Source organism: Numenius arquata, chromosome 5 (assembly GCF_964106895.1).
Source record: "Numenius arquata chromosome 5, bNumArq3.hap1.1, whole genome shotgun sequence".
Lineage (NCBI taxonomy): Eukaryota > Metazoa > Chordata > Aves > Charadriiformes > Scolopacidae > Numenius > Numenius arquata.
In genome coordinates this window covers 71,326,558-71,351,824 of record NC_133580.1, presented here as the reverse complement: position 1 = coordinate 71,351,824, position 25,267 = coordinate 71,326,558, and the positions used below count along the sequence as shown (strand labels likewise).

Genomic DNA, 25,267 nt, shown 5'->3' with positions numbered 1-25,267 from the left:
AACAAAAAAAGGAAGAGGCATCTAAAGGGCAATACAGCAGGCATCAGAGGGCCCCACGTAAAAGGGATCCTAACAGATTTATAGAAACCTTTAATTGGTTTTCAATTGAAAGATAAAGAGGTCGAGGAAAGAAACGGGAAGAGCGGCAAAGTGATCTGCGTTACATCCGTGCATCGGCGCCCGGTCTCACGCAACCAGAGCATTTCTTACTTTGGCACAATATCCCCGGTACCGACCCCCCCCAAAGCATCCCGCCCTTGAACTTGACTTTCAGCCGGCTGGGAGGGACCCCCCCGGCCGCTCGGAGCTGAACGCGTCTGCGGGACACGTCCCTGAAGTCACCCGGTGCAGGCAGCAGCCCCGGGACACCGGGTCCAGCCGGCGGCAAGGGCCCGGGGGGGCAGGGCTGCCCCGACGGGTGTTTTGGGGACAGCCCTCCTCCTCCGGGGAGGGAAACTCACCTCTTCCCCCCCCCCCCGTTTCCTTAGCTACAGACATAAAAAGCAACGGTACGGGTGATAGTTACGAGGGGGGTGGAAGCCGTTCCCGAATGAAGCCGCAGAAGCGGGAACAAGGCGGCAGGCGGGTGGGCGACTTGGTCGGGGGGTGCACAAACCCCGGCCGGGCCAGCATCCCCCGGCCCCGCCAGAGCACGGCTCCCCCCCCCCGCCTCTGCCTGTGCCGCCTCCTCCCCCGCACGCACCGCCGGGTAATTAGAGGGTTAACGAGCGAGCGAACTGTTTGGCCGAAAATCCCCACCGCATCACGCCGATGGCCTCGCCCCCCCGCGGGGACATCTCCCCCGGGACCGGGGGGACCCGCACCTCCGGTGCGGCGACAGGGGGATTCGCCACCGCCCGCTCCAATGCCGCTTTTCGGGATGATTCCCGGGATGAGGCGGCGGGGGGCGGCGGGGCGGTCCCGTCTCCCGCCCGCTCCGGGGACCGCTCCCCGGGCGCCGCCGTGGCGGGGAGGCGTTGGGTGGGGGGATGAGGGGGGAAGCCCCGAGGAGTTTGGAGGAGTTTGGGGGCGCCCCGGGGTGCCGGGTGCCCCCTACCCCCCCCTTACGGGTAGCTGCTCCGCAGGGTAAATGCTGCCTTCCCTCCGATGGAGGGCAGGAGAGGAAAGACGAAGCCGGAGATGTTGCCGACGGCCAGATTCAGGTCCCAGGCACCTTCCTGCAGCAGACCCGGCTCCCGGGGGGTGCTCGGACCCCCCATCCCCGCCGGCAGCAGCGCCTGGTCCGGTCCCGGTCACGGCGGGGAGCCGGAGGGCTGGAGGGACCAGCTGGAGCCGGCACTGAAAACACAGGAAAAAAGGGTGGGTTGGTTTTTTTTGTTGCTTTTTTTTTTGGTCCCCTGGCACGTGAGGGAAACCAGCACAAACATGATTTATACACTGATTAAAAACGCGGGTGAGGAGCAGGAGACACCGATGCATCACCCTCCCTCACGCAGATTTTGTTCTTCTCTTGCAAAACCTTGAGCGAGATTGAACCCTGCGCTGAAGGCGTAAGTTGCGCCATGGATTTTCCTAAGCACTATCGTGTCCAGCAGCACTGTATTATGTCAAAAATCTGGCATGGCAGCCAGTGGCACATCTGCTAGGTGTGGATGACATTCATTAGCCAAGGTTCTCTGCTAAACGGCCTGCCAGAGTCTCAGCAGTAATGCCCAATGCCAATCACTCGTCTGCTGCCAGCTCAAAGGCAATCCTGCTGCAAGGATGGCTTCTTTCCATGCTGGCAGGAGAAACAGAGGAAACAATGCATTTAGATGTTTGGGATGTGAGCAAGGTTGCACATGGGAGCGGCAAGCAGATGTAGCAGAAGAGGAGATGAAGTTGTGAAGTGTCATGTAATAATTGCAGCACACGGGAGATGTACCGGCAAGTCGAGGTTTAGGAAGGGAAAGCGTTAACCCCTTGCCGAACCACAGGGCAGACAGCAGTGGATGCTTTTTGAAGGGAAAGGTAATGAGACTAGTCCAGCAAATCACCTGTTTGTGCCCATAATGGATACCCAGCATCTTCAGCATGGTGAGACTGCATGTCAAGACAGCCCAGAAAGCAACTGAGGCCCATGGATGTGTCAGTCACACCTCTTGGCATCCAGGAGCACGGGTTTGAAATCCAACAGTGAAGCATCCAGGGTGGGCTTTGAGAGGCCATTGTAACTGAGTAGTTTGGAGACTTTCTTCCTTGTTTTAGTGGTTTTTTTGGGGGGGGTGGAAATAAACCCAAGCAACTTGGAAGAAGATTCCCCATGTGTCAGCTCTTCTAAACACTGTGAAAGGGGAGGGAGGACAGGTCTACAGCCCCCACCTCTCCGCTTCCTGGGTGCCCTCTCCTGCCCAGCCACCTCAGGCACGACCTGCTGCCTGCCCAGGGGAACCAGCTGCATTGACCTGCTCAATAGCCATCCTGACTCAGGTTGTCCCTCTTTTCCTGAGGTCTACCTGCTGCAATCTGGACAACCTCCCCGCTCGTGACTTAGTGGGCTCAGTGCTGGTTTTGACATTTTGGTTCGCAGCCTAGAAAGGGCAGCTGTGTAACTGGGGCAGGCTGGGCACTCACCGCGCTCTCCTCGGAGTGGTGTGGAGGCCAGAGACGGAGGGAAGGAGTACCTGCTCGGTGCTGCTGCCACCATCTTTCTCCGGGAAGAGGGGCTCTGCTTCCCGCTGCTCATAGGCCCTGTAAAGGTTCTTGTTCCTACAAAGGAAATAAAACATCTTGGGATGAGATGGATGTAAAGATGTTAATCTTCCCCTCTTATTACTTTCATAAAATTACCACCACCTAATGAGGTTTGAATTTGAGCCAGTATTTGGTTTTCAGTGAACCCAGGAAGCAACCTCAAATAGGTACTCAATGAAAGCTTCCCTCATCCCTCTGCCTTCCTTCCTTCCCTCAGCTTCCAGTCCTACTTCTATTTTTTACATCCATTCATTTAAGTAGTAGTTCATGAAATGTGTAAAATGCTACCTACACACAAGAGCATAAAGTCCTTGCCTCACAGATGAATTTATATGACAGTTTCAGTATCTTAAATCTTCCACGACTTTTGCTCATGCTGTGGAAGACCACTGGTAGCTCGCAGGGCCTTTCCTACTTCTTTCAGCCAGTCAAGTAATTATGGGCTTTTCCCCCCAGTGTTGGCCTCTCTACAATTACCCGTGCTATTAAATCTCCACATACACCTTTCGGCAGCCTCCCAACAGCCCCACATCCATGCTTCCACCACCAAGCTAGCACACTGCAGCGTGGTGGTGCCCATCTCTAACATCACGCATGCTCTGCCCAAGGCTTACCGGACAACTCTTCCCATAGCCCCTGGTTGTGGCTTCCCCCATTTCCCCTGCCCAGCCATCTGCGATGCAGGCTCAGCTGTAAGCCCTTGTCCTTTTAGCCTTCTGCTCCCCCCTCCCTGGGAAGTCGCTCAGCTCCGGCTGTTTGGGGTCCAGCCTTATCCTCCTTCTGTTTCTGCACTGGGTTTGTCTCTGTTCTGGTTAGCTGGTGGCCTCAACCAACTAAGTGTCTACAAGTTAGAAGGTATTTCTCCAGTTTCCCACTTTCCATGGTTTAACACTTGCTGTACCACACCAACATGCTTCTGGCACAGGCTGTGTGAATCCTGTAACATACCGTCCTCAGGCACTGTGTGTGTTTAAGAGCAGGAATCAAATCAAGAGGTAGAGATGTGATGCTTCTCCATCCGTTTCCAAACATTATACCTTTGCATAAGTATGTGAGTAATCCCCTCTGATCCTCTGTGGTGCTTAAAGTTAAGCCTATATAAGTGTTCGCAGGGCAGCAGTGTCCAGGCAGAGGAGTGAGAAGAGAGGGCAAGGGGAGAGCAGGGCACTGCTCCCAAGGGGGAAACATCGCCCTACTCTCCTTCCCCCCAGGGAGATGTTTTGCTTCAGCTGCTCCTGGTGCTCCACAGCACCGGCACCCGGCTCCCTTGGGGTTCAGGGTTCACACTGACATCAGCTACGTGAACACAGTAATCATTGGGGCTGTCAGGACAGAAGGGAGAAAATGTATTTTAAAAACTCTTGTCAAAACAAAAGCCTGATTTTATTTTTTAATGCCAGGTTGGACGTGGTGGACATTGTGTTTGAAACCATATTCCATTTTGTTTTCAAGGTGTTTCTCACTTGACTCATTAAAATTGTGTTCATTGTCACTATTTTCAGCCAACTATGTGGGAGAGAACAGAGTTATTGCTACTCTTACAATGAGGACTCTGTGCAGAGAAGCATTCACACACGTGTTTCCTTCACTCTCAAAGGATTTTAAGCATGTTCTTAAATTTAAGCCTAAGTACTTTTTGGAACAGGGAACGTCTCTTAGAACTGGGACTCGATTCAAAATCTGTACGTCCACAGAGCTCTGCCTCTTAACTTTAAGCACTGGAAAAATCTCTGCCTCAGCCGTACAAAACCATGTCACGCTGTTTGATACGTTTCTTGGCACGTGCACATTCTAATTCACGATACTACCGTTTCTTCCCCTTTTTATAGTTTGCTTTTCTTTGGGTGCAACGTATTATGTTTTACTGTATGTACAACTACATACTGCTTGCACAATGTTTTGCATGATCTAATATTCTTTGTTCAAAACTGCAAAAAAATCTAAATAAAGACTATAGTGTGTCGCATCAGTATAGGCATCAGCTAACGTTTTCTACGGCATATGGTACTTCAGAAGCCATATGTACCACTGTTTAGTGATTCTGGCAAAGAGGCACAGAATGGTGAAATCCAACTGCCAGGATTTCTGAAAACAAATATGTAAATGCTCCAGTGCTTTTGTTATTCATAACATACCTCTAACACAGCACATACAATATGCTGTTCATTCTGTAACTAGTATACTACTAAACTATATTTGCTTCAGTTCTCATTTCAGAAGATTTTTCTTCTATGTATGATTCCTCCATCCTTTCTGTCAAAATAATTTTAAATTGCAATTTAGAAAAAGCATTTTTTCTATTTTAAAGGATGCGTTGCGGGGGGGGGGGATTGTGTATCTACACAAGGGTCTCATATCAGAACAAAGACAGACATTATTTCAGCAGTCTGAGAATGCCCGTTACAACTCGTGGAATGAAAATGAGAAAGGAAACCGCCTTTAACAAGATCAGTTGTGCAGAGTGAAGTCTGTTCAACCAGGAATAACCTCCCAGGGAAAACTGGTCGGCTGGCCCTGCTCATGGGCTGATGCAGAGCAAGTAGGACGAAAAATCCTCTGGGAATATCCTCCAGGAAACAATAGTTGTGAAGGAAACAGATGATTTCAGACACGTGGTCAGAGGTAGATGGCAGCTGCCAAACCCTGACCTGGGCTTGGATCGGTCCTGGGAAAGCTGGGGCTCCCTCACCGCCAAGGAACAAAAGAGATGCTCCATGGCAGTGGGTTTCTCCCCAGAAAGGCCAACAGCACCGACACCGGCATCTTCTGTGCAGCAGCTCGGGAAGTCAGAGCACAGGCGTCAGAGCACAAGCATCAGAGCAGCACTGAGCTGCAAGGTCTCTCTCTCATTTGGGTGAGCATCACTTGCCAAGTCCATCCCAGCACTCACATAGAGCATCTGTCCACCAGTAAAGGCCCTTCAGACCCCACCAGTGAAGGCAGGAGCACTCCTTCCAAAGCCAGCGTGGGCAGGTAAACAGGAATCAAGAGGATTCCCATTAACCAGCTCTGGCAGCACCGCTTTTGGTGCCCCTCATCTGCAGAGCGCCTGTCGTCTTCACCTGAGATTTTGCTATATTTGACATTCAGCCTCACTATTCACAACAAACACTTTAAAATTCCCTGTCACCACGATTGCCTCTGTCTTTCGATTTATCAGTGTACATGGAGACTGAAATTATGGGAGTGATCAAACATGTTCGCAAGTTGTTCCGTAGCTCGCTCCCGCCTCGTCTGCAGCAAATCACTGTCACAGCCAGGGCTCGGTACCCCAGCAGCTCCGGGCAACACCAGAGAACCAGGCACACCTCCAGAGAATTAGAGGGGAAAACCAGCAATGCCTCTGGGAAACACTTGCCTTTTCTGTCATTGCTTTTGTTATTGACATTGTTAAAACCAAACAGCAAAACAATGACTCCCCTGCACACCTTTTCAGCAAAACATTGTCACTCTACAAGTTCTTGAAAAATTGTTGCCATCTCCAGACATGACAACATCACTCAAGACACACAGATGCCTTTCTCCCAAGAGACCAAGGGCTGCTTTCCCTTTCTGTGCCAGTCTTGAGCTATCGCATCCCATTTCAGCAAGCGCAACCTCCCTCACTGGGATCTCGCGCTCACCACCATCACTGCTAAAGTTTCTTTCTACGCACATAACAGACCTGTTCATCATCTGAAATCGCCTGTTGAGTCCCTGCTATATTATCCTGAACTGCAAATAGTATGGGTGCCCAAGCAATTCTTTTTTGGTAGGATTTCCCCCCCTTTCCTCCTCTGAAGTTAAAAGAAATACTCTGTTACCAAGCTTAAGCTAGAGCTCTCTGTGCAGCCAGGTCTTTCACCACCAAACCCTCACTTTTTTTCCTGTTCTGCCGCTGAAGAAAACCTTAAAATTAGTCTTTATGTTTTCCTACTTTCAGAGATCCTTAAGCCTGAACCTGTTTTTTTCTATTCTGTTCTAGCCAGCAGGTAAAACTAGCCATGAAAATTTTTGGCTTTGAACATAAGAAGTGCCTGGATTAGAAAAAAAGAGACAATTAGAAAGTGAAAAGTGGCAAAAAGCTCCTAAGAAGCCAAAAATAAAAGAACAAACAAACATACAATCTGGCTATCAAAAAAGCCACATTTTTCCCTTACTGCAGTCAAAGCCAGCAATGCAGCATATTTTGAAAGATAAGAAGTCTACAAGGAGAGGAAAAAATCAACAATCCAATGCAGTCAAAGAGCTAAAGCTACGGACACCCCTGAGAAAACCACAGGAAGAAGCGAGAGGGCTGCGCTGACACAAAAAGCAAAGCTGCTCACACCGTGCCATGGCCTGATAAGACATTGCACTAATCACACAGCCCCACGGTAAGACAAATTGCAAAAGAGAAGGGAGCCAAAAAAAAAGAGCACGTTGATTGAACTGGTTCATGTACACTGGCATTTATGGCAGAGCAAAGGTCAGTCTTGTATTACCTCTTGTGAATCCCTCTTGAATGAGCAGGCCGGTGATTTAACAGGCTAAGAATGAAGATTTATCAACATACCACGGGTTGCTGGCCCTAACTCTTAACCCACTGGCAGAAGCTTTATTTTTTATTAAGGGGGGGCATATATGTAATAGTTGCTTGTGTACTTTAAGAGTAAATGTGATCTCATCCCACAGAGCTTGCTGCTGCCTATCAGACAACAGATTATTTTTTTCTTTAAGCACAAAATTCAGCAGAAAGCTTCCTCACTTGAAACCACCTGAACAGTTAAGGGCATGGAGGGGAGGGTGAGGGGAAAGCTGGAAGGTGTATCATGTAGCTGCTGGCACATCTGCATCGTTTGCTTTATCACTTCTGGGAGCTCAAGATCAGAGGAAACATGAAGAACATGGCAGGTACTCCCTTTCTCCAAGGGCACCCTATTTCTCGAGCCAGGTTGAGCATCGCACAGCCGATGGCAAGACAGATGCCTCCAGAGGGCGATTCAGAGCTCACATCTTCAGTCTTCCTATCACCACCACCAAAGCTGGCCTGTTTTTAAGGGAGAAGAGTCCTTATGTGGGATTATAAACCCATCATCAGACTTGCTCCCTCTCCTAAATCACCATCCCTGACTGCACAGCAACAGTGGCTTAAAATGGAAAGAGCAATCTGAACAGTCCTGTAGTTACAAAAACCATCCTTGCAACTCTTCTACCAACAATTTCCATTGAAGTCCTCATCTCTATGCTTCTGGTCCCTTCATCTGGAGCATTGCCTCTGGCAGTCTGTACGTGAACTCCTGGCTTATTTCCCCCTCCTCTCGTTATTCTTAGGAGGTTCCTACAGACCCTGCTGTATCCAGCATACTTTTGTGCTGCAAGATCCAGCTCAACTTTAAATCCCCCTTAGACCCTGTGCTTTCTTTCAGTGGCAGCTAAGAAAAAAAAAAAGGGGGGGGGGGGGGGGGGGGGCTCTGCATCCTGTTTTTACACTTAAGATCTTGCACACTTCCTACTTGTTTTTACCTTTTTCTGTTCCTGTTGCAAACCAAATTCCCCGTAGTGCTGGATGGGAGCATGGGGGAACTACATTCACACCCCCCCCTTTCCTTCCTGCTGTCTCAGGCAAACCACACAGCCGTCCTCTACTTCCTTCTCCTTTTTGTGAAAGGGGTGAGACCTTTTACCCGGCAGAAGAAACTTCCCTGCCTGTTTGGGGCGCTCACACACCCAAACCCCTTTGGCTGCCTGGGCTGCAGCGAGCACGGCTGGGAGAGGGATTCCCAATGTGTGCTCCTGCAGAAGGAATGAATAATTTCTCTTCTGCAGCTAGTGCCAGCACTTGCTCTTTGCCAGTTGGCAGAGGGTACCGCTTCCTTTTCCGAGGAAGGCTTCACATCCACCTTTCCCCCCACCGAGGGGTGCCCCAGAGGCTGGTGCGAGTCCCTCTGAGCAGCCAGGCGCTGGCAGGAGCTGCGGGCTTGGGGAAGGAGGGGGAATCCAGGGAGGAGGAGATGGTTCCTGCTTCAGGTGCTCCTTTGAGCTGAAGCGGAGCTGCTGGCACATCTCTCCCCCTTACCTGAGAGTTCCCATGGGAACACAGAAGGGCTCTGTAACAGCAAATTTTGGAACAGGCATGCATGTGAAAAACTTCTGATATAATATTTGAGTCCTCAGATGTTCAACCATTTGCACATACTGCGCGAATGCCTTATTTGCATAGGATTTGTATTTGTTGGTATTCACATTTGTAGGAGAAGGCATACATTAGATTAATGTCATCACAGTTTATGGAGATCATCTGTGCCATAGCCCCAGCTCGAGGCTCTGGCTGCCTTCAGTGCTCCATGGCACCCCACAGCCCCTCCTGCCCCCCCAAGAAGGGCCAGGCAGGGCTACCAAGAGCCACAGTGGCTGGCACCAGGCAACAGACCTGGAAACGGCCACACTGAGCCTGGCCCTGGCGGGCTATGTGGTTTATGAGGCTGTGCTAACTTTTCAAAACAGGGAAAATTAGGAGCTACTGGCCAAAATTGCTTAGCCCACATTTCCAAAGGTGAAGTTAATTGAACGATTTGGATTTATTCTCTTATATTTGCTTATATGACCTTATATCACGCTCCTTGCTCACATCTTTTGTGCCTATGTAGGTATGTTCAGCTGTGAAACAGTCTGTCTAGGTGGTCCCTTTCCATCTTGCAACAGCATCCTGCCCTCCATAAAATGGGAAGAGTTATTATTCACTCCCTGGTTTACCACGGCACCTGGGTGCTCTCGTCTGCTAGACAGCTGGAAACTGTCACTAGAGATGCTGTTCTCACAGAAGCGTTGCTAGGCTCAGTCAGATATTGTTTGTAAAGCAGATGGAAAACCTCAGAAGAACAGCACTGCAGCAACAGAAAGCTCATTTTCTGCTAGGAGATTTTTGTTATTGGGCAATGTTTTCATCAGGTGACTTCACATCCTAGCGAGCCCACATGCCAGGACAGTCTAATAATGGTTTTGTTAACCAACTTCCAGTATTGAAACCCTGAAGCTTTACTTCCCACGGCTGTCCGACTGCCCCAGGTCATTTCACAATCACTGAACTCGGCAGTTGCATGGCACAGAGAGCACCCGAGAGCAGCAGAGATCAGGGCTCACCCCTCCAGTGACAGCCAAAGCACTCAGGCTCTGTCCCCTAGACAGCCTTCCTACAGACAACTGCTCTGTGCCTGAGCAACCGCTCACACACCAGCCTCTCATCTCTGCTTTCAAACCCTAGTTGCTCTCCATGGGCAGCATCTGCTGGATTTCCCTCGGAAAACCCACACCCTGAGAGTGACGGCTGGCAGAGCTGCCTGGGGAACGGGATGCTGCGCTTCCCGGTGTGCAAGGACATGGTGGGACCAGCCTTTGGAGGACGCTCAAACAGTCTGAGCAAAACCAGATCATCCTAGTGCCCATTTCGGAGAAATCTGCACAGGTCAGTTAGCAGGAGAGTTTGATTCTCGGTGAAAAGCTGATGGTTTTACCCTGCTCAGTCACAGCCACCACTGTGCACGGTGTTACAACGGACTGAAGGGCTTCACGCTGGTTTTGAGACTCCCACATAGCTGTTCACACTGCAACACTGCTCCTCTTCCTTCTCTCTCAAGCTGTGCGTGACATATATTGAGGATATCCCCCCCAAACACAGTCGTCATCATCATCTGCTGTGTGAGGGAGAGGGGCGGTAACCAGCCAAGAGCCAAATCCTGCACGGGAAATGCGTTTCTGTGAAATCTGTCTCCATCTTGATGATGCAACCAAAAGAAAGTGGGTAACACAAAGGAAGGCTGTACATCTCCAAACCTATCTTTTAATGATTTTACACTTACTCCGGTAACTGGCCAAATAACATCATTTTGGCAGTCATTAGAAGTTCTGCTATTAAGAACACGTGCCACCAACCTACAGTCAAGCCAAGTGCACATTGAGTTGCTCCAGTTTCTCTTCCAGCTCTCCCACCGCACAGCAAAGGTCCCATCCCCACTGCATTCGACGCACAGGGTTACTATGTTATGAATAACTCGCTTAGGATAAAGGCATGCCCAATTTTAACATGTTTTAGCAGACATGATTTGAAATTATGCCCGTTACAAGAGTAATTTCTTGAAAAGGCCTTTCCATATTGGGGTGCTTCAGTCCTATTTCCCAAGTGATTTAAGCACCAAGAAACCTAAATAGAAGCTTCCAAGTGATAAACTAAATCATTAGTTATTTCAGAAATTTTTGTCCCCAAATCTTTTTGTAACTAACATCCTTGTGACAAATTGCCCCCTATTCTTCTTTTTGTTGGTTCCTACTTCTCATCAACATCTGTCACTGTGATTATGATCTCTAATGAGCTTCTAAATTATATCACGGCATTCTGCATTGATGAGCTGCATTCAGTAACTAAGTGTTTCATCCTGCAAGACATGAAACACCTTCTACAAGATGCTGAATGCTCTCAATTCCCACAGCACAAAAGGTGAGGAACTGGCTGTGGTTTGGTGTGTGTTTGGTTTTGGTTGGGTTGTTGTTGGTTTTTTTTTTTTTTTTTTTTTTTTTTTTTAACACATCTTATTCAAGGAAACCTGGGAACTTTAAGAACAAGAGACAGAGATTTGAGCTTACTTGCTTCACACACTGAAAATCTTTACACAAAGATGGGGGGCTTTCTCCTGACACACAGCAGCAGAGAGATGTCTTGCATTACTGTAAGGTGGTGGGACAGTGGAAAAAAGTATGAGACAAGACCCCAGAGAAACTTACCATCATTTTTGTGTTGATTTCAAGTTAAAAATGAAGGCTAGTTTGGGTGATTTACCGAAGCACTCGGGATGCTGCGCTGACTCAGTTCCCTCGTGCTGCCAGGATCCAGCATTATGGTCCACACCTACGCACGTGCACATGCACCCTCCTTCCCTAATGACCACATTGGGAGACTTCAGTATTAGTGAAGCTGGGAAAGTTAATATTAACAAGCAAGGCCTGGTACCTTGGCTATAAGGAACTAGTTTCACAGCTGTGACCACACAGCCCTGCCTACCCCAGCTGGCAATCTCCAGATGACTTGGATCTCTCAGATCCTTCTTCCTGTTGGTTTGTGAGACAAACTGTAGTACAACAGCAGCCCCGCTCAGCTTCCTTACTAAAACTGGCTCCTGACATGTGCATACAGAGTGACATCCCACATTTCTGTCACTTACCCTGTCTGGAAAAGGGGCTACTGTGTGCTCAGCCAGTCCTGTCTTGGGAAAACAAGGAGGAAGACAGCTGTTTGTATGCCCTGGCAGAAAAATCAACTTCCCATGAGGTAGGCAGCAAGGTGAGGGCTCCTTGCTGATGACTCAGCTGTGTCTTTCACTGCTGTTCATCAAGGTTCCTGTGACATGGCTCATGAGAGGAGAGATCGGTAGGGTTTGATTTATAGGACATGATTTACGGGGGTTATTCCTCACTTCCTGTAGATAAGGACGGGCAGAGCTGATAAGCGGCTCCCACATTTCAAGCTGTGCTTTCCTTGCAACTTCTCTCTACGGCCAGCCTTCTGCTTTCTGTCTGCAAAGTGACTTCAAACCTACCAGGATGGCATATGCTGTGCACAGCAAACATGGAATAACCCACTGTGCCACACTGGGTACGGCTGGGCTCCGAGACACCACACTGGAGCGGCTTTGCAGACAGAAATGCTGCAGTGGGACACAAAGTCTGAATTTGTGGCTGCCAGGACCAATGACAAGCTGTATGGTTTCTACCAGTGGCACTCATCCCACTGAGCACAGATCTCTCTTTCGCTGATGCCTAAGCACAAGCTCTGCATCTTCTGATGCAGAAGCAACTCAATCCGTCCAAAATCTGAGACCTACATTTGGCCAGGTGAACTGCGTCTCCATCTTTTCCATCACCCAGGACAACTGACTCACTGTGGATGTTTATCATCTAGGACAAGTCAAGCTCAACAAGATGACGCCCTAAGCCACACTTCAGTCTCCTCTGCATACACATGGGTATGCACGATTCACCTCTCCTAGCCAAACTCGGGATAACTGGCCATCTTTTAACACGGCTTTAGCCTCAGCAAGTGCTCGAGTGCCCGGCAGGTAACAAGATGCTGAAAACCTGTGCAGGGACTGCAGTGCATTGCTGGGTGGGAGAAACACTGCTGGCACAAATTAACTGGGAATGAGTTCCCACAGAAACTGCATTTCTAAGGGCACAGCTGGAAAAAAACCAAGGGGATGACAGTAATCGCAGAGCAGCAGACTGGTCCCAAATGAACCCCGTTCGACTGAAACATCTGCCTGCCCTTGCCCCAGTGACAGCATCCCCCATTTCTTTTCCTCTGTGCGCACCAAGTACCTCTCCAAGCCCACGATGACTCTGACTCACTCCCTGAGGTACAGCTGGTTCCAATGGTCAAGAGCACAAAAGCCTAAATGAGCAATTAGAAAAACAAATAAATGTTACTGAGCAGAGAGAGATGGGACAGCACTGCCAGGGAACTGCTAAGGGGCATATGCACCATAGCTGGTCCATGCCACACAGCATCTTTGCTTGTGCTTAGGTGAGGTGTCTGTGAGTTGTCCAGGTGAACACACTCTGACTCATCGCTGTCTCTGGCTCAGGAAATGAGTTGGCCAGTGAATTAAACCATATCTTATTTGCACATCCTCAGCAGCAACTGAAGTACCTCCCACTCCGAACATGCTTCACAACAGGTATCTTCTGCTATGATGGTCTTGTAACCGAGAGAAAAAAGCTGCTTCCGTGCAGAAACTGAGGAGCACTTCTCAACCAAGTCAGGGGAAATGCAGATGGGTACAAGCAGCGTGAGCCTCCCCTTGCACTGGGAGCCTGCTGACTCTGCTGCCAGAAGAGAGCTGGGCAGGGGCCTGCTGGGGTCCGTACCAGAAGGGATGCTTGTGCCGAGGTGCTGCAGAGCCATCACAGCAGGAGTTCTGCAGAAGGCACAAATCCACACAGTAATTGTGTGCGGGACATCACCAAGGACACACAGGTACAATAACAAAGGTGTCCATCCCCTACAAGGGGCACATTGCTACCAGCGCTACAGAAAAGCCTGGAGAGATCAGTTTTTCTAAACATCACGGGTAGCAAAGGAATAGCAGAAACCAAGTCACCGTCTCACAGACTGAAAGCTGAAAATCAGGCAATCCGGTGCTTTCTGGGTACTATGCAGGAAATCGTGGTGGGTTTCACATTATCAAGTCTTCCCCTGCAATCAGCTTTTGAGCCTTAACCACAAGGTCAGCCGTAGTTTCCAAAAGCACTGGAGAGGCACACTGAGAGGAAAAATCCCTGGTACCATGAGCTATTTTGCTTTTTGTTTAGCTTTGCTGAATAAAACTTTTACTTTATAATGTTCTTTTCAGCCAAGAGACCACAATAATTCAACATTAATACTAAAACGCTGCCACATCAGGATGACAGTTAGCAAACCTAGCTCTTTTCCTGTGACTGCCACTGTATGGCAACCGTAACCCATCCCCAAAACCATTGCTAACTGTGCTGATTCTGGCTGAGATAGAGGTGGCTTCTTCACAGTAGCTGGTATGGGGCTTTGTTTTCGACTTGTGCTGAAAATAACGTTGATAGCAGAGGAACGTTCTAGTTACCGCTGAGCAGTGCCTACACAGTGCCAAAGCCTTTGCTGCTTCTCACCCCACCAGCAAGGAGCCTGGGGGTACAAGGAGCTGGGAGGGGACACAGCCGGGACAGTTGACCCCAACTGACCACAGGGATATTCCATGCCATATGACATCATGCTCAGTGTGTAAACTTGGGGAAGGAGGAAGGTGGGGGGACATTTGGAGTGTGGGCATGTGTCTCCCCAAGTCACCCTTACACCGGTGGAGCCCAGCTTTCCTGGGGATGGCTGAACACCTGCCTGTGATTGGGAAGTGGTGAATGAATTCCTTGTTTTGCTTTGCTTGCATGTGTGGCTTTTGCTCTACCTATTAAACAGTCTTTATCTCAACCCATAAGTTTCCTCACGTTTACTCTTCCAATTCTCTCCCCTGTCCCACCGGGGGTAAATTCAGGGGGCAGCTGCCTGGGCTTAAACCACCACACTAAGTATGCCACCTTCTGCGTCCTGATAAATCGCATCAGCTCTAGGCTTGGTTAACAGAGTTATCTCCAAGACACCAAAACCATGAAACCCTTGCAAAGATGCTTCATCTGCTGATCTCTGGGTGAAGAGACACTACCCTTCCTGTTCATGGTAGATAATTGCATTTACTGCTCTGCCAACACCACTGCTTGAAATGAAATCTGGAATCGCAGACAACACTGCTCCACCTCTATTTACCATAACTATCTAAGCATAGGAAGAAATAAAAGGGTAATCTCTTGAATTACAGAAAACAGGACATGAGTACTGCTCGCTATATAGTACAAGTTTAACTTTTTTTTTCAGGTATTGAGAAATTGAGGAAAGGGTAATGCAGAGTCATGCAAATTTAAATACCAGGCAGTTAAGATACATCACTACTATCTCACTCCTGTCTGAAGGTTGGTACAGTCACACCAATGCACAAGAAATGACTTATCACCCAGGCAGCTGTGGAACTGCTCACACAAACAGGGCGAGTAGGGCTGACGCACACCCATGCTGCCAGCAGGCTCGGCTGGCAAGTAACCTGGCAGGGCTGTGACTCGGCTGGCAAACACTCCCACAAGCTCCCTTCCTGCCCAGCAGTCTCTGACAGCAGACAGAACAAGAAGACAGACTGACTGTGGTAGAAATACCAGTCTATTTAGTAAAATTTGGGTTTTCACCAAGCACATCCTCTAGAAGGTTCGACTGGAGTTTGCATTTTGATTGAAAATTTTTCAGTAACCTGAAATTAAGCAAGGCAGCAAAAGACAGTACTGCAACCCAGTTTACAGTCTGCGTCTCCAAAGCACATCATCTCTTTAGGCTAAAGAGGTAAAATCCCCCAGTAAACCAGGTTGGAAAGTGCCTCAGATGGTCCAACCTCCTGCCCAAAACATGGCAAACACCAAGCCCAGACCAAAGCTCAGGGCTTTCACTAGTCAGGTCCTAAAACTCTTCAAAGGGTGCAGACTGCACCTCTCTGTGTTGCTCTGCCCCAGAGCTCAGCTGGCTTTGTGGCGACAGGGTTTCCCTATGTCCTGCTGCCACCGCCCAGCACGGTGCTACCCTCCCATCCCAGCCTCAGACCAGCCGGTCACCCAGTCCCCGGAGGAACTCCACACCTCGCAGCCACTCCTGCATGTGGAAGGCAATCCCTCTCCCTGACCCTCTCCTGGAGGGCCCAATCCATCCACCAGCACTCCCTCCACCTCTCAGGTACCCACACAGCAACCTGGACCAATGTGGAGGCTCTGCTCCTCCCACACTTGCTGTGCCACGAGGATCTGCTCAAAGCCTTTAAGGCGAGCATCCACCTGAGCTGTTTCATTCCTCCCGAGTCCTCCCTAGCAGACATCACCCTGCCCTGTATGGTCAGCACCCAGAGCCTCACTCTGCGGTGCTTCTCCCCTCCCTCACTCTCAGCGCAGTGGCCAGAAAGCAGAGAAGGAGCCCTTCCCCAGCTGTCAGATGGCACAAGCTGCCCCAGGTTGGAGCCTCCATCCACCTCTCATGGCAGCACCACCTCCACCCATCCCTCCTCCCACGTGCCCTGGCTCTTGCCTGCAGGCAGGTCTCCACAAGACCTCCACAAGAGGTCTGGCATCTCCTCCTCTGCCCCTCTTGGTGGTACACAGCCCCATTCCCACCTCCTCCAGCTCTTTCCTCCATGAGGCTCCTGCAGGACAGACCACAACCACCCCCTGTGTCTTCTTCAGGGCAGCTGGGGCCCCTCTAGAAGTGGGGGCAGCCAGGTACCGGCTGGCCACCGAGCCCCATACAGCCCCACTGCACAGCCCTGATCTGCTGGAAGCAGAATTTCTACCTCTCCCAGCTCTGCAAAACTCCAAACTCTCTCTGTGCTGAGCTGCAGGAGCATGACTCCCTCTGCCCAACAGCAGCATGTCCCCCAGGTGACACCCAGCAAAAGAAAAGAGCCCTCAGGTTTCAGCCTTTATAATCACAGACCACAACCAGGGAACACCCAACAGCTGCTGGGGCTGTAGGTGGCCCCAGAAGTAACCCATAGCCATGGCCCCGGCCTACAGAAAGAAGAACCCACAGGAAAGGATAAATGACCAAATCCCACAAAAGAAGGGAAGAGAAGATTTTAAAAAAAAAAAGTCGATAAAGCACGATGCTTCCTCAAAATGTCACGCAAGAAAGAAGCTGGGAAAAAACCAAGCAACCCACTCTAAAAGCTTCTCCAAAACTTATAAAAGTCCCTATCTGAATAAATAAAATAAATAAATGCTCCACTGGCAAACTCCAAAACTGGGGAACACCTCAAATTATGGATGGAAAGAAAAAGAGGAAAAAGGGGAAAAAAAATCCAAATAAACTGGCAAAAAACATGGAAAGGAATGAGACCACCCTCCAAGAAAGATAGGGGAATCATGAAAAGTTGTTGAAAAAAGCACCAGCGACAATGCCACCAAGGAAAATTCCCCTGCTGAAAAAACACAGCGGAAAATCTCCCCCCCCCAACTAACAGCCTCTCTGAGTGGTGGTCTCTGCCGAGCTGGATTGTCCCCCAGCAGACACTGTCGGTAGCACTCTGTCCTACAAGAGGTAAAGAAAGCTGAGGAACAGACCCAAATCCCAGTGGGCTCTGGTCGGACCATAAATGAGTTATGTTTGGTCAGAGCATGGGCAAGGTGTTTCAGCACGCTGTATTCCAGCACGGGGCCGCAGGCAACTGGCTGCAGGTGGGATGTACCCCTGGCTATTGGGCCGGAAAAAGCTTACATTCCACTGAACTGTACTTTTAAGGAGAAACACAGGACTTGGGCAGCGAGTACAGCTGGTAGGGGAACGAATTTCTCACTCTGCCATGAGTATGCTGGCGATGGGGAAGGGTCCGGACGCTGCTGCTGCTCAGCGCCCAGCCCTTCGTGACTGTCGCTCGACCACGATCGCACGCCGGAAGAGCCTTGCACAGATGACTTCATGAAACAAAATTAAGAGTCATACATAAGAAAGGACATTGCCACAGCTCTGGCGCAATTAGGACCCATCATCATCAAATACAGGAAATTGGCACATCTGCTCTTCAGGCTGTGGATCCAACGGTGGCTCATGCACGCTGTCAGGGGGAGTCCTGCTGCAGCTCACTGTCCTTGCATAAATATTTGTGCAATTTTCCCCAAATAGCCGTATAAGCACTTGTCTTGTCATTTATTCTCCCAATTGTTCTTTTTCCGTTTCTCTCCTAGGCCTAGGAAGACAAAACTGAGTTCCCAGCATAATGTTCTCTTTCTCCTTTCTGGCCCCAAAGAGGTCAGGCGAGGTAGATAAACATTAGTCACTTTTTAACCAGTATAACCCCAAATAGAACAACAGTCACATTTCTGTTTGGATGCGCCCTAGGAGGGGTTCAATCCTTTTCCCCTAGAGTCAGTGATAAAACTGTGGGAAACTGGGGGGCTGCAGGATCACAGCCTGTTTCATACCTGCTTATGTTTTTTTTTTTTCCTCCTCTGTATACTACTCAGAAATGCATTTCCCTTGTTATGGGATGTCCTGCTCTTCAGGGAGAGTTCCTGCCTGCTTCATTCCTCTGCCTCCTCTAGTGGGGCCGGTGTTTCCCGAGAAGACCAAAAAGGGTCACTACAACTCTAGAGTTGTGCTAAGATCCCAGCCTGAGTTATCCCTCAGCGCTGCCCTGCGCCAGCGGCGGCTCCCGAGGCAGGGAGGGACCTCAATGTTTTCTATCGCGCTTTTTTCTGCTCTTCCGGGCAAGATGGATTTATTTTTATTCTGTGAGGGTTTGCACCAGGACAGCCCATCCTTCCTTCTTTGTTTTCATTCCTGCTGCTCATCTGAGCATAGTGGAAACAAACTGCTCTGAAAAAGTGGAAACAAACTGCTCTGTGCCCTGGCAGATAATCACCCCAACAAATAATGGAGCCTTCTCCACCTTTGCCAAGACCAGGAATGAGTACTAATTATCATCCCTGGCTTGTCTGGGCAACTAGTGGTCCGATGTGCACATACTACTGACATCACCCTGTATTCTCACATTTATAGCTTCTCTCATCCAACATACCGCTAATATTTATTATGTTTCCTAATTTTCAGAGGTTTGTGGGGTTATTTTTTCCTGTGTTTTTGTGTGTATTTTTAGTGGGTATTGCAAACTGTTTAATGATGTCGGAAAGGAATGGTTATTCAAGAATTCTGAGCTTGCATAATTCCCAGATTTGTCTAGACAGATACTTTCCATCTGGATGATATATGTAACACCACACTAACATGAGAGTTCCTGTGTTACTTAATGCTATCCTTTTTATTTATTCATTTATACACTGGTTTACAGAATGGGTACAGACCGCGAGGCTACATCTGTAAAGGGAAAAAAGGATTTGTACCACTAATCCTCCAGGAGGCAGCTCCTGAAAAACTACCGCATGTTGTGTTACTTCTGGAGTCACTCTGGTTTCTCTTTCCTTTTGCAAAGCATGAGACTTCCACGTGTTGTTTATATCCTGTGATGGGAGAAGAAAAATATTTTCCTGTGAGCTGCCTTGAGTCAAATTCTGTTTTAAGCTGGAACAGCTCAAGGGTTTCCATGAGCATCACCCCTGTCCACCGGTTCATACAGCTCAGAGCATCTCAAAGCGCTGGCATCGCTGGAGCTGGGAAAAGGACCAGGACACCTTCAGCTTTCCCATTTCACTCTGCTCCTGTTGCGTGTGGCAGAATGACAAATCCGGACCTTAATCAGAAAGTGTATTTAATTAATCAGAACTGCAGCTGCACACACACACACACGTTTAATTTTTCCCAGACAAAATTTTGGCAATCGTTGAGCATCTTGTAGAAAGCAGCCTGTCTCATGGTTGTTGTACAGAGGTATCCTGGACCAGAACTGAGTTTAACCAGCAACAAAGACCTACCAACCCTTTGTAGCCCATAGAGAAGGCAGCCTGTGTGGTTACGGACCCACTGTTTGACTTTGGTTAAGGTAAGCCTGAATGTCCTTTCTCCTCCCTCTGAAGTCACCTCACCCCAGCAACAAAGTACTTCCCACCACCAAGCACCATGAACTCCTGCCTGGTATCTCCATGCCCATCTCTCTCTCATCTGCATCATCACCTCATTGTTTCATGCTCCTGGCCAGCACAGATCCCCATCTGACAGGGGCAGCTCTTTCCAAACACAGTCTCATGTGCTGAAAGTACAATTTCCAACAGCTGGATGACAGGACACGGTCTCCTCCCGGGGCTGGCCCAGGCAGCCTGTTTTGGAACCCCTCAGAAAGCCTGCCCTGTACTGCACGCCTCTGCGGGGAAGGGAGAGGCCGGCACTGCGCAGCACTTCTGAGATGGAATGGGTTATCAGCCTTTGCTTTTCTTGGGTCCCAGGCAAACCACAGGCTGCTCGGCCCTTAATCTTCCGTGTTTTGTGCATCCACAGGGACTGTAAAATACCGCTTAGTTATCCTTTAGCATTGCTAGCTTGAAGACATTAAGAACTTCATGAGCCAGATCTTTGGTTGTCATAAATCACTGTTGGTCCATGGACTTTTGTGAAATTTCCAACTTGCATCATCCTGAGGCTTGGCTTTGCCTTCGGGCCAGCAGGGAGGAGGCATTCTGACATGGATGTGCCGGGTCAGAGCACCATGCCCGCAGGAAACCATCCAAAGATGGCAGGAAACGGGATGAAATGAAAGATCTCCGGCCTTTGACTGTGACTTTCCCAGCTCCTCTTGCAGAGGGGAGAGGCCCAAGATCCCTTTTGGAGCAGCTGATGTGTCTGATTCACCTACATGGCCTGTGAGAGCCACATGATCCTTGTTAGGTCATTATCTTGGTTAAAAACCAATTCTGTCTTGTTTGTGCAGATGCAGCTTTCAGTCACTGGTAGATGAAGATGTGCAGATATGGTACAGCTTAAGATGGAATTCTAACTGCATGTAATTTTAATTTTGTGTATTTATTTCACATACTTTGTTTTGTAAAGCTCTTTTCAGTCCTCCCATTCGAATGTCCTGACAGAGCCACTTCATCTGACTGTTTTATTTGCACTGACAGCAAAAGGAAATGATATAGAAAAAAATAAAATATTGTAACACCAGTGCATATTCAACATTAAATTTTTCCGGGGCTTAATCTATGACACATGCCTGCACACGGGAATGCTGACAGCAATCTGCAATCCTCAAGTCATTCTCCCTATAAGAAATAGCACTTGTTTAAAGTGTTGTTCAGAAGTCCACAGCAGGGAAAACAGAAATAATTTGTTTGATCTCAGAGCGTCAGGACTGTGTTGTGACCCAATTTAACAAGAAAATACTTGAGAATTCTGCGTGGAGTCCTGTCATTCCAACGAGCAATTCAGCATGGGAAACCTGTCTGTTAGCAGTGACAGGGAGAAGATGGATGTTAAAGATATCAACTTTGCCAGCTTACCGCTGGCGTGACTGATGCGGGCTTCTTCTTGTATTTTATCATGCGTGAACAAGAAAGATGTTGACTGAGAGACGGAGGCACAATGAGGATAACAAATATCATTCCCCATTCCATACTGTGTATTTTTCTCACCCACCAATGACGCTCAGGCTGCCTGGATCTCCTGAGCAGTGTGCCAGCCTTTATGACCCCAGTAGAACAGGGATCCCGTTAGGCAGTAAGCCATGCTTTTCCCACAGCCTCATCGCTTCAGTTCTTGCCAGAAACACAAACAGTGTGTTTCTCCTTTAAACTTTTCTTCAGTGACCCCTCTAGAATCAAAGACGCGCCTCGTTTCTCCTCCTGGTGTGGAGGACTACTTGCTGTAAGGCATGGCATTGCGGTTTGGTGGCTGGGGCGCTGGCAAATTGGCATTCTTACTAAATAAATCCCGAGAGGCTCATTGCCCTCCTCTTCGCCTGTGTGCCCCGCGATGCCCATGCCAAGAGAGTTCCTCCCAGGGAGGTTCTGACGCACCCGTACCTCTGTGTAGCGCCAGCAGGACGCATAGCAGCTCTCGTCAAATTAAAAACCGACAGCAGAGCAGTGACCGTTGAAAGGGAAATGTAAATAAGATGGTCAGCCTAAGAAATGAGATCGTTACTGTGAGGAAGAGAAAAAAAAAAGAGCATCTTGGGAACAAATGGTAGGGTTCCAGGTAATATCCTCTATGCAGCCCCATAAAACACTAATTTAATAAAAGCCACAAGGCCATGACAAGCTTACTGCCAGTCACAAACTCATACTCACTCATGAATAATTTATTTGGCAGGTGATGGGGGAAATCACTAATTTCTGGGGGATTTTTGTCTTGGTAAATTGCTCACCCTCTGACCACTTCCATCGCCAGCCAGAACTGTCAGATTCTGGAGGAAACATGTTTTTTTGTCATAAGGCACGGGGCACCTCTGAACTGTGTTTTATCTTTCCACAGTTGGACAGCCTTATTGACTCATTGCTCCTGTGATTGATGTTATGATGGGAGACAGGCTTCTGAGAGCTCTAGCACATTACTTGGCTACTAAAATGTAACTTAACACGTTACAAGAGAGAATCCCGAGTCTGGTCCTAATTTGAAGTCTCCTGAGGTCACTGGTGCTTGAGAGCCTGGCATCACAGCGGCTTCCATGCGTTGAAGCGGGGAATGCAGTCCACTGTAAATTAAAGCTGCTCAAAGTAGATGCTATTAAAACAAAACACTAGGCACACAAGTGGTGAAAAAAAGAATAACGAATTTTATTTCAAGTCCTCTTAGTTGCTTGTCACATAGCACTCGTGGAGAAAACTCCAGAAAGCAAACAAAGAAATAGAGCCTAGACATTTATTTTTAACTTAGGAGATAATTTTGGTTTATGCAGCTTGTCACATGACTAGCATTTTTCTTCACAGAAAATTCACGCATCTTTTTAGCCTTCAGACAGTATTTTAAGATTATTAAGCATCTTTGAACTTCCTGTGAAAATCTGAAACCACAGATGGAAAAATCTGAAAGATAATATTCCTGCAGCATAAAGTGATGCTTTCTTCAGTGCCTCATGTTCGCCGCGAAGGATCCAGCTTGTGCTTCAAACCAAATGTCTGCTCTATATTTAGTTTTGCACAGTCTATTGTAAATCACTACATTTTGGTGGTTACCACGTGCGTGGTCCCGGAGCAACAGTTTGGATCCGTTGCAGCCGGTTTCTAACACAGAAAATGGCTAACGCAGGGCTGCAAGGGGGACGGCAGCAGCTTTGAGCTGGCTGCGGATGGAGAAAAAGGTTCGACACTCAGCACCCCGGCAAAGAACCCCAAGATTTACCAAAAAACATCAAAAGGGACCCCATGAGGCTCCCGACGGAGCCCCTCGGGGGGCGGCTGGCCCTGGCTGTGCCAGACCCGGGGAGGCTCCGGGGAAGGCGGGGCGGGGGAGCCGCTCGCCCTCCCCAAGCCCGAGCAGCTCAGGGAGCCGCGCGGGTTGTTTTAATTACGCGCTTTCATTGTTACCGTGGAATAACACATCCCCCGCGTGTCGCAATCGGCTCGGTGGGCTCTTGCGGGCTTTCAAGCCTTGCGCAAGCCGAGCCGAACCCGGGCCGGGCCGGGCCGGGGACGCTGCCGCTCCCCCGCCGACCGTCCCGCGGGTGGGCCGCGCCACCCCCCCGCTGTCCCCGGCCGCTCCTCGCCGCTGCCCTCCGGAGCGGGGCGGGCCCTGCCGGCCGTGGCGGAGGGCGGGGGGGAGGCAGGCCGGGCCCGGCCGCCGAGGAGGCGCAGCGGGGGGAGCGGCGGCCCCGTCGGGGAGGCGTCCGGGGCGGGGAGCGGGGCGGGGGGCACGGCTCGGGGCGGCGGGGGGCGGGCCGCGCCACACAGGCGCAGAGGGGCGCGCCCGGCCCCGGCCCCCGCCTCAGGCAGCGCCGCTGACGGGCGGGGAGGGCCGGGCCGGGCCGGGCTGGGCTAGCCGCGGCGGCGGGCGAGGGGCGGCCACTTCAGCAGCGCCCGCGCCCGCTCGGCGGCAGGACGGCAGCGCCGGGCCCCCGCGTCCCTCCGCCACCGCCGCCTGCCGCCGCCCCATGGCGGGGCCCGCGCCTCGGGGGCTGCCGGCCCTGCTGCTGCTGTTGCCGCTGCTGCCCGCCGCCGCCCCGGCCCCCGCGGGGCCGTCGTGCCACGGCGCCTTCGATATGTACTTCGTGCTGGACAAGTAAGGGCCGCCGGGGACCGGGACGGGGAGCGAGGGGCCCGGCTTTTGTTCCGGCCGCGCGCGCCCGTCGGGGCCGCCGCGGGGCTGAGGGGGCCGCGCGCGCCGTGCCGGCCGTTAGGGGCTAACGGTCGCCGCGAGCGAAGGGCCGTTACGGGCCAACCGTCGCCGCGGGGGGCTCGCAGGAAGTTTAGATCCGTCGCCGCGGGCCTGGCCGCGATCGGGTGGGATGGATCCCCCCGACCCTCCGTGTCCGTGGAGAGGGTGAAGCCGGCAGAAGGAGGGCTTCGGGGGGGGGTGTGAGGGGTGGCGGGGGGGGCGCGTTCCCTGGGGGGGAACATTTTTGAGGGACACCTCCCCCCCCCTCCGGAGCTGTCGATCACCCTGTTTTTGGGGTGAAGGTGGCGAGCAACAGATCGCCGCAGCCCGGCCTGCCGTCCCGGGGGGCACGGAGCGGTGTGTTCCTCACTACGGGGCGCCGTGTGATGTATGCGTTTCGCCATGCCGTGGGCTTCACAAATCGTGACAGAAATGGCACGCAAGTAGCGCTGAGCCGGGAGTGCTGCTAACTTGAAATATTTCAGAAAGCAAATGGTCCTGTATGGTCTAATTGTTCACCGATTGTCACCCTTCCTTGCCTGGTTTCCTTAAATAAGGCCTACTAATGTGCTTTTGTTTTCTTTCCAGATCTGGGAGTGTAGCGCAGAACTGGCACGAAATATTTGATTTTGTACAGCAGCTGACAGAAAGATTTGTGAGGTGGGTTTTGCTCCTTGTGACATCTGTACTACTGGGATATGCTGAAAAAAGGGCCATGCTTTTATACGCTCAGTAGATGTGTTTCACAAACATGTTAAAGAGTTTGGCTTCTAGTGCTCAAATTGATGAAAAATATTGGAAACTTTTACTTTGTTTTCTCATGTTTGGAATTCAATTAAAAGGTGGCAATATACATCTTTACTTAATCTCTAAAATTACTCTCAGATGTGATTTGACGATTTTTTAAAACCTTTTTTTTTCCAGAAGCCACATGCCTCATTTCTGATAGAGTATTTGTATATTGCTTTTAGAGATCTATGGAAAGAAGACAATCTGAATACATATCTCTATATGTGTAAAAGGAAGGGAGTATCTTTCAAGATCAAACGTACAGGAAGTTTATGCCATGTTAAGGGTGTATTTGTTGTACATACATGTAATCAACTTTGTAACTGGCTAGCAGTATTGTCTGGCAAGTACTGCTGCCACAGAAACGGCTGTTGTAAATACTGGCTAACTGTACAAAGAGCTGAGGATTTTGCTTTTAAAGGAAAACAGGCTAAAACAAAGGGAGCCCCCCCAGCCACTCAGACATAGATG

At 49.9% G+C, this 25,267-nt stretch overlaps 1 protein-coding gene across 1 annotated transcript in view; it reads left to right on the top strand.

The window, feature by feature from the left end:
- The first annotated feature begins 23,783 nt into the window (after positions 1 to 23,783).
- ANTXR2 (ANTXR cell adhesion molecule 2) overlaps positions 23,784 to 25,267 on the top strand; it is a 107,123-nt gene continuing 105,639 nt past the window's right edge. The window contains exons 1-2 of the mRNA XM_074147234.1: positions 23,784 to 23,911; positions 24,596 to 24,667. Of these exons, the coding sequence (XP_074003335.1) occupies positions 23,784 to 23,911; positions 24,596 to 24,667 (200 nt within the window). The remainder of the gene's footprint in view (positions 23,912 to 24,595; positions 24,668 to 25,267) is intronic.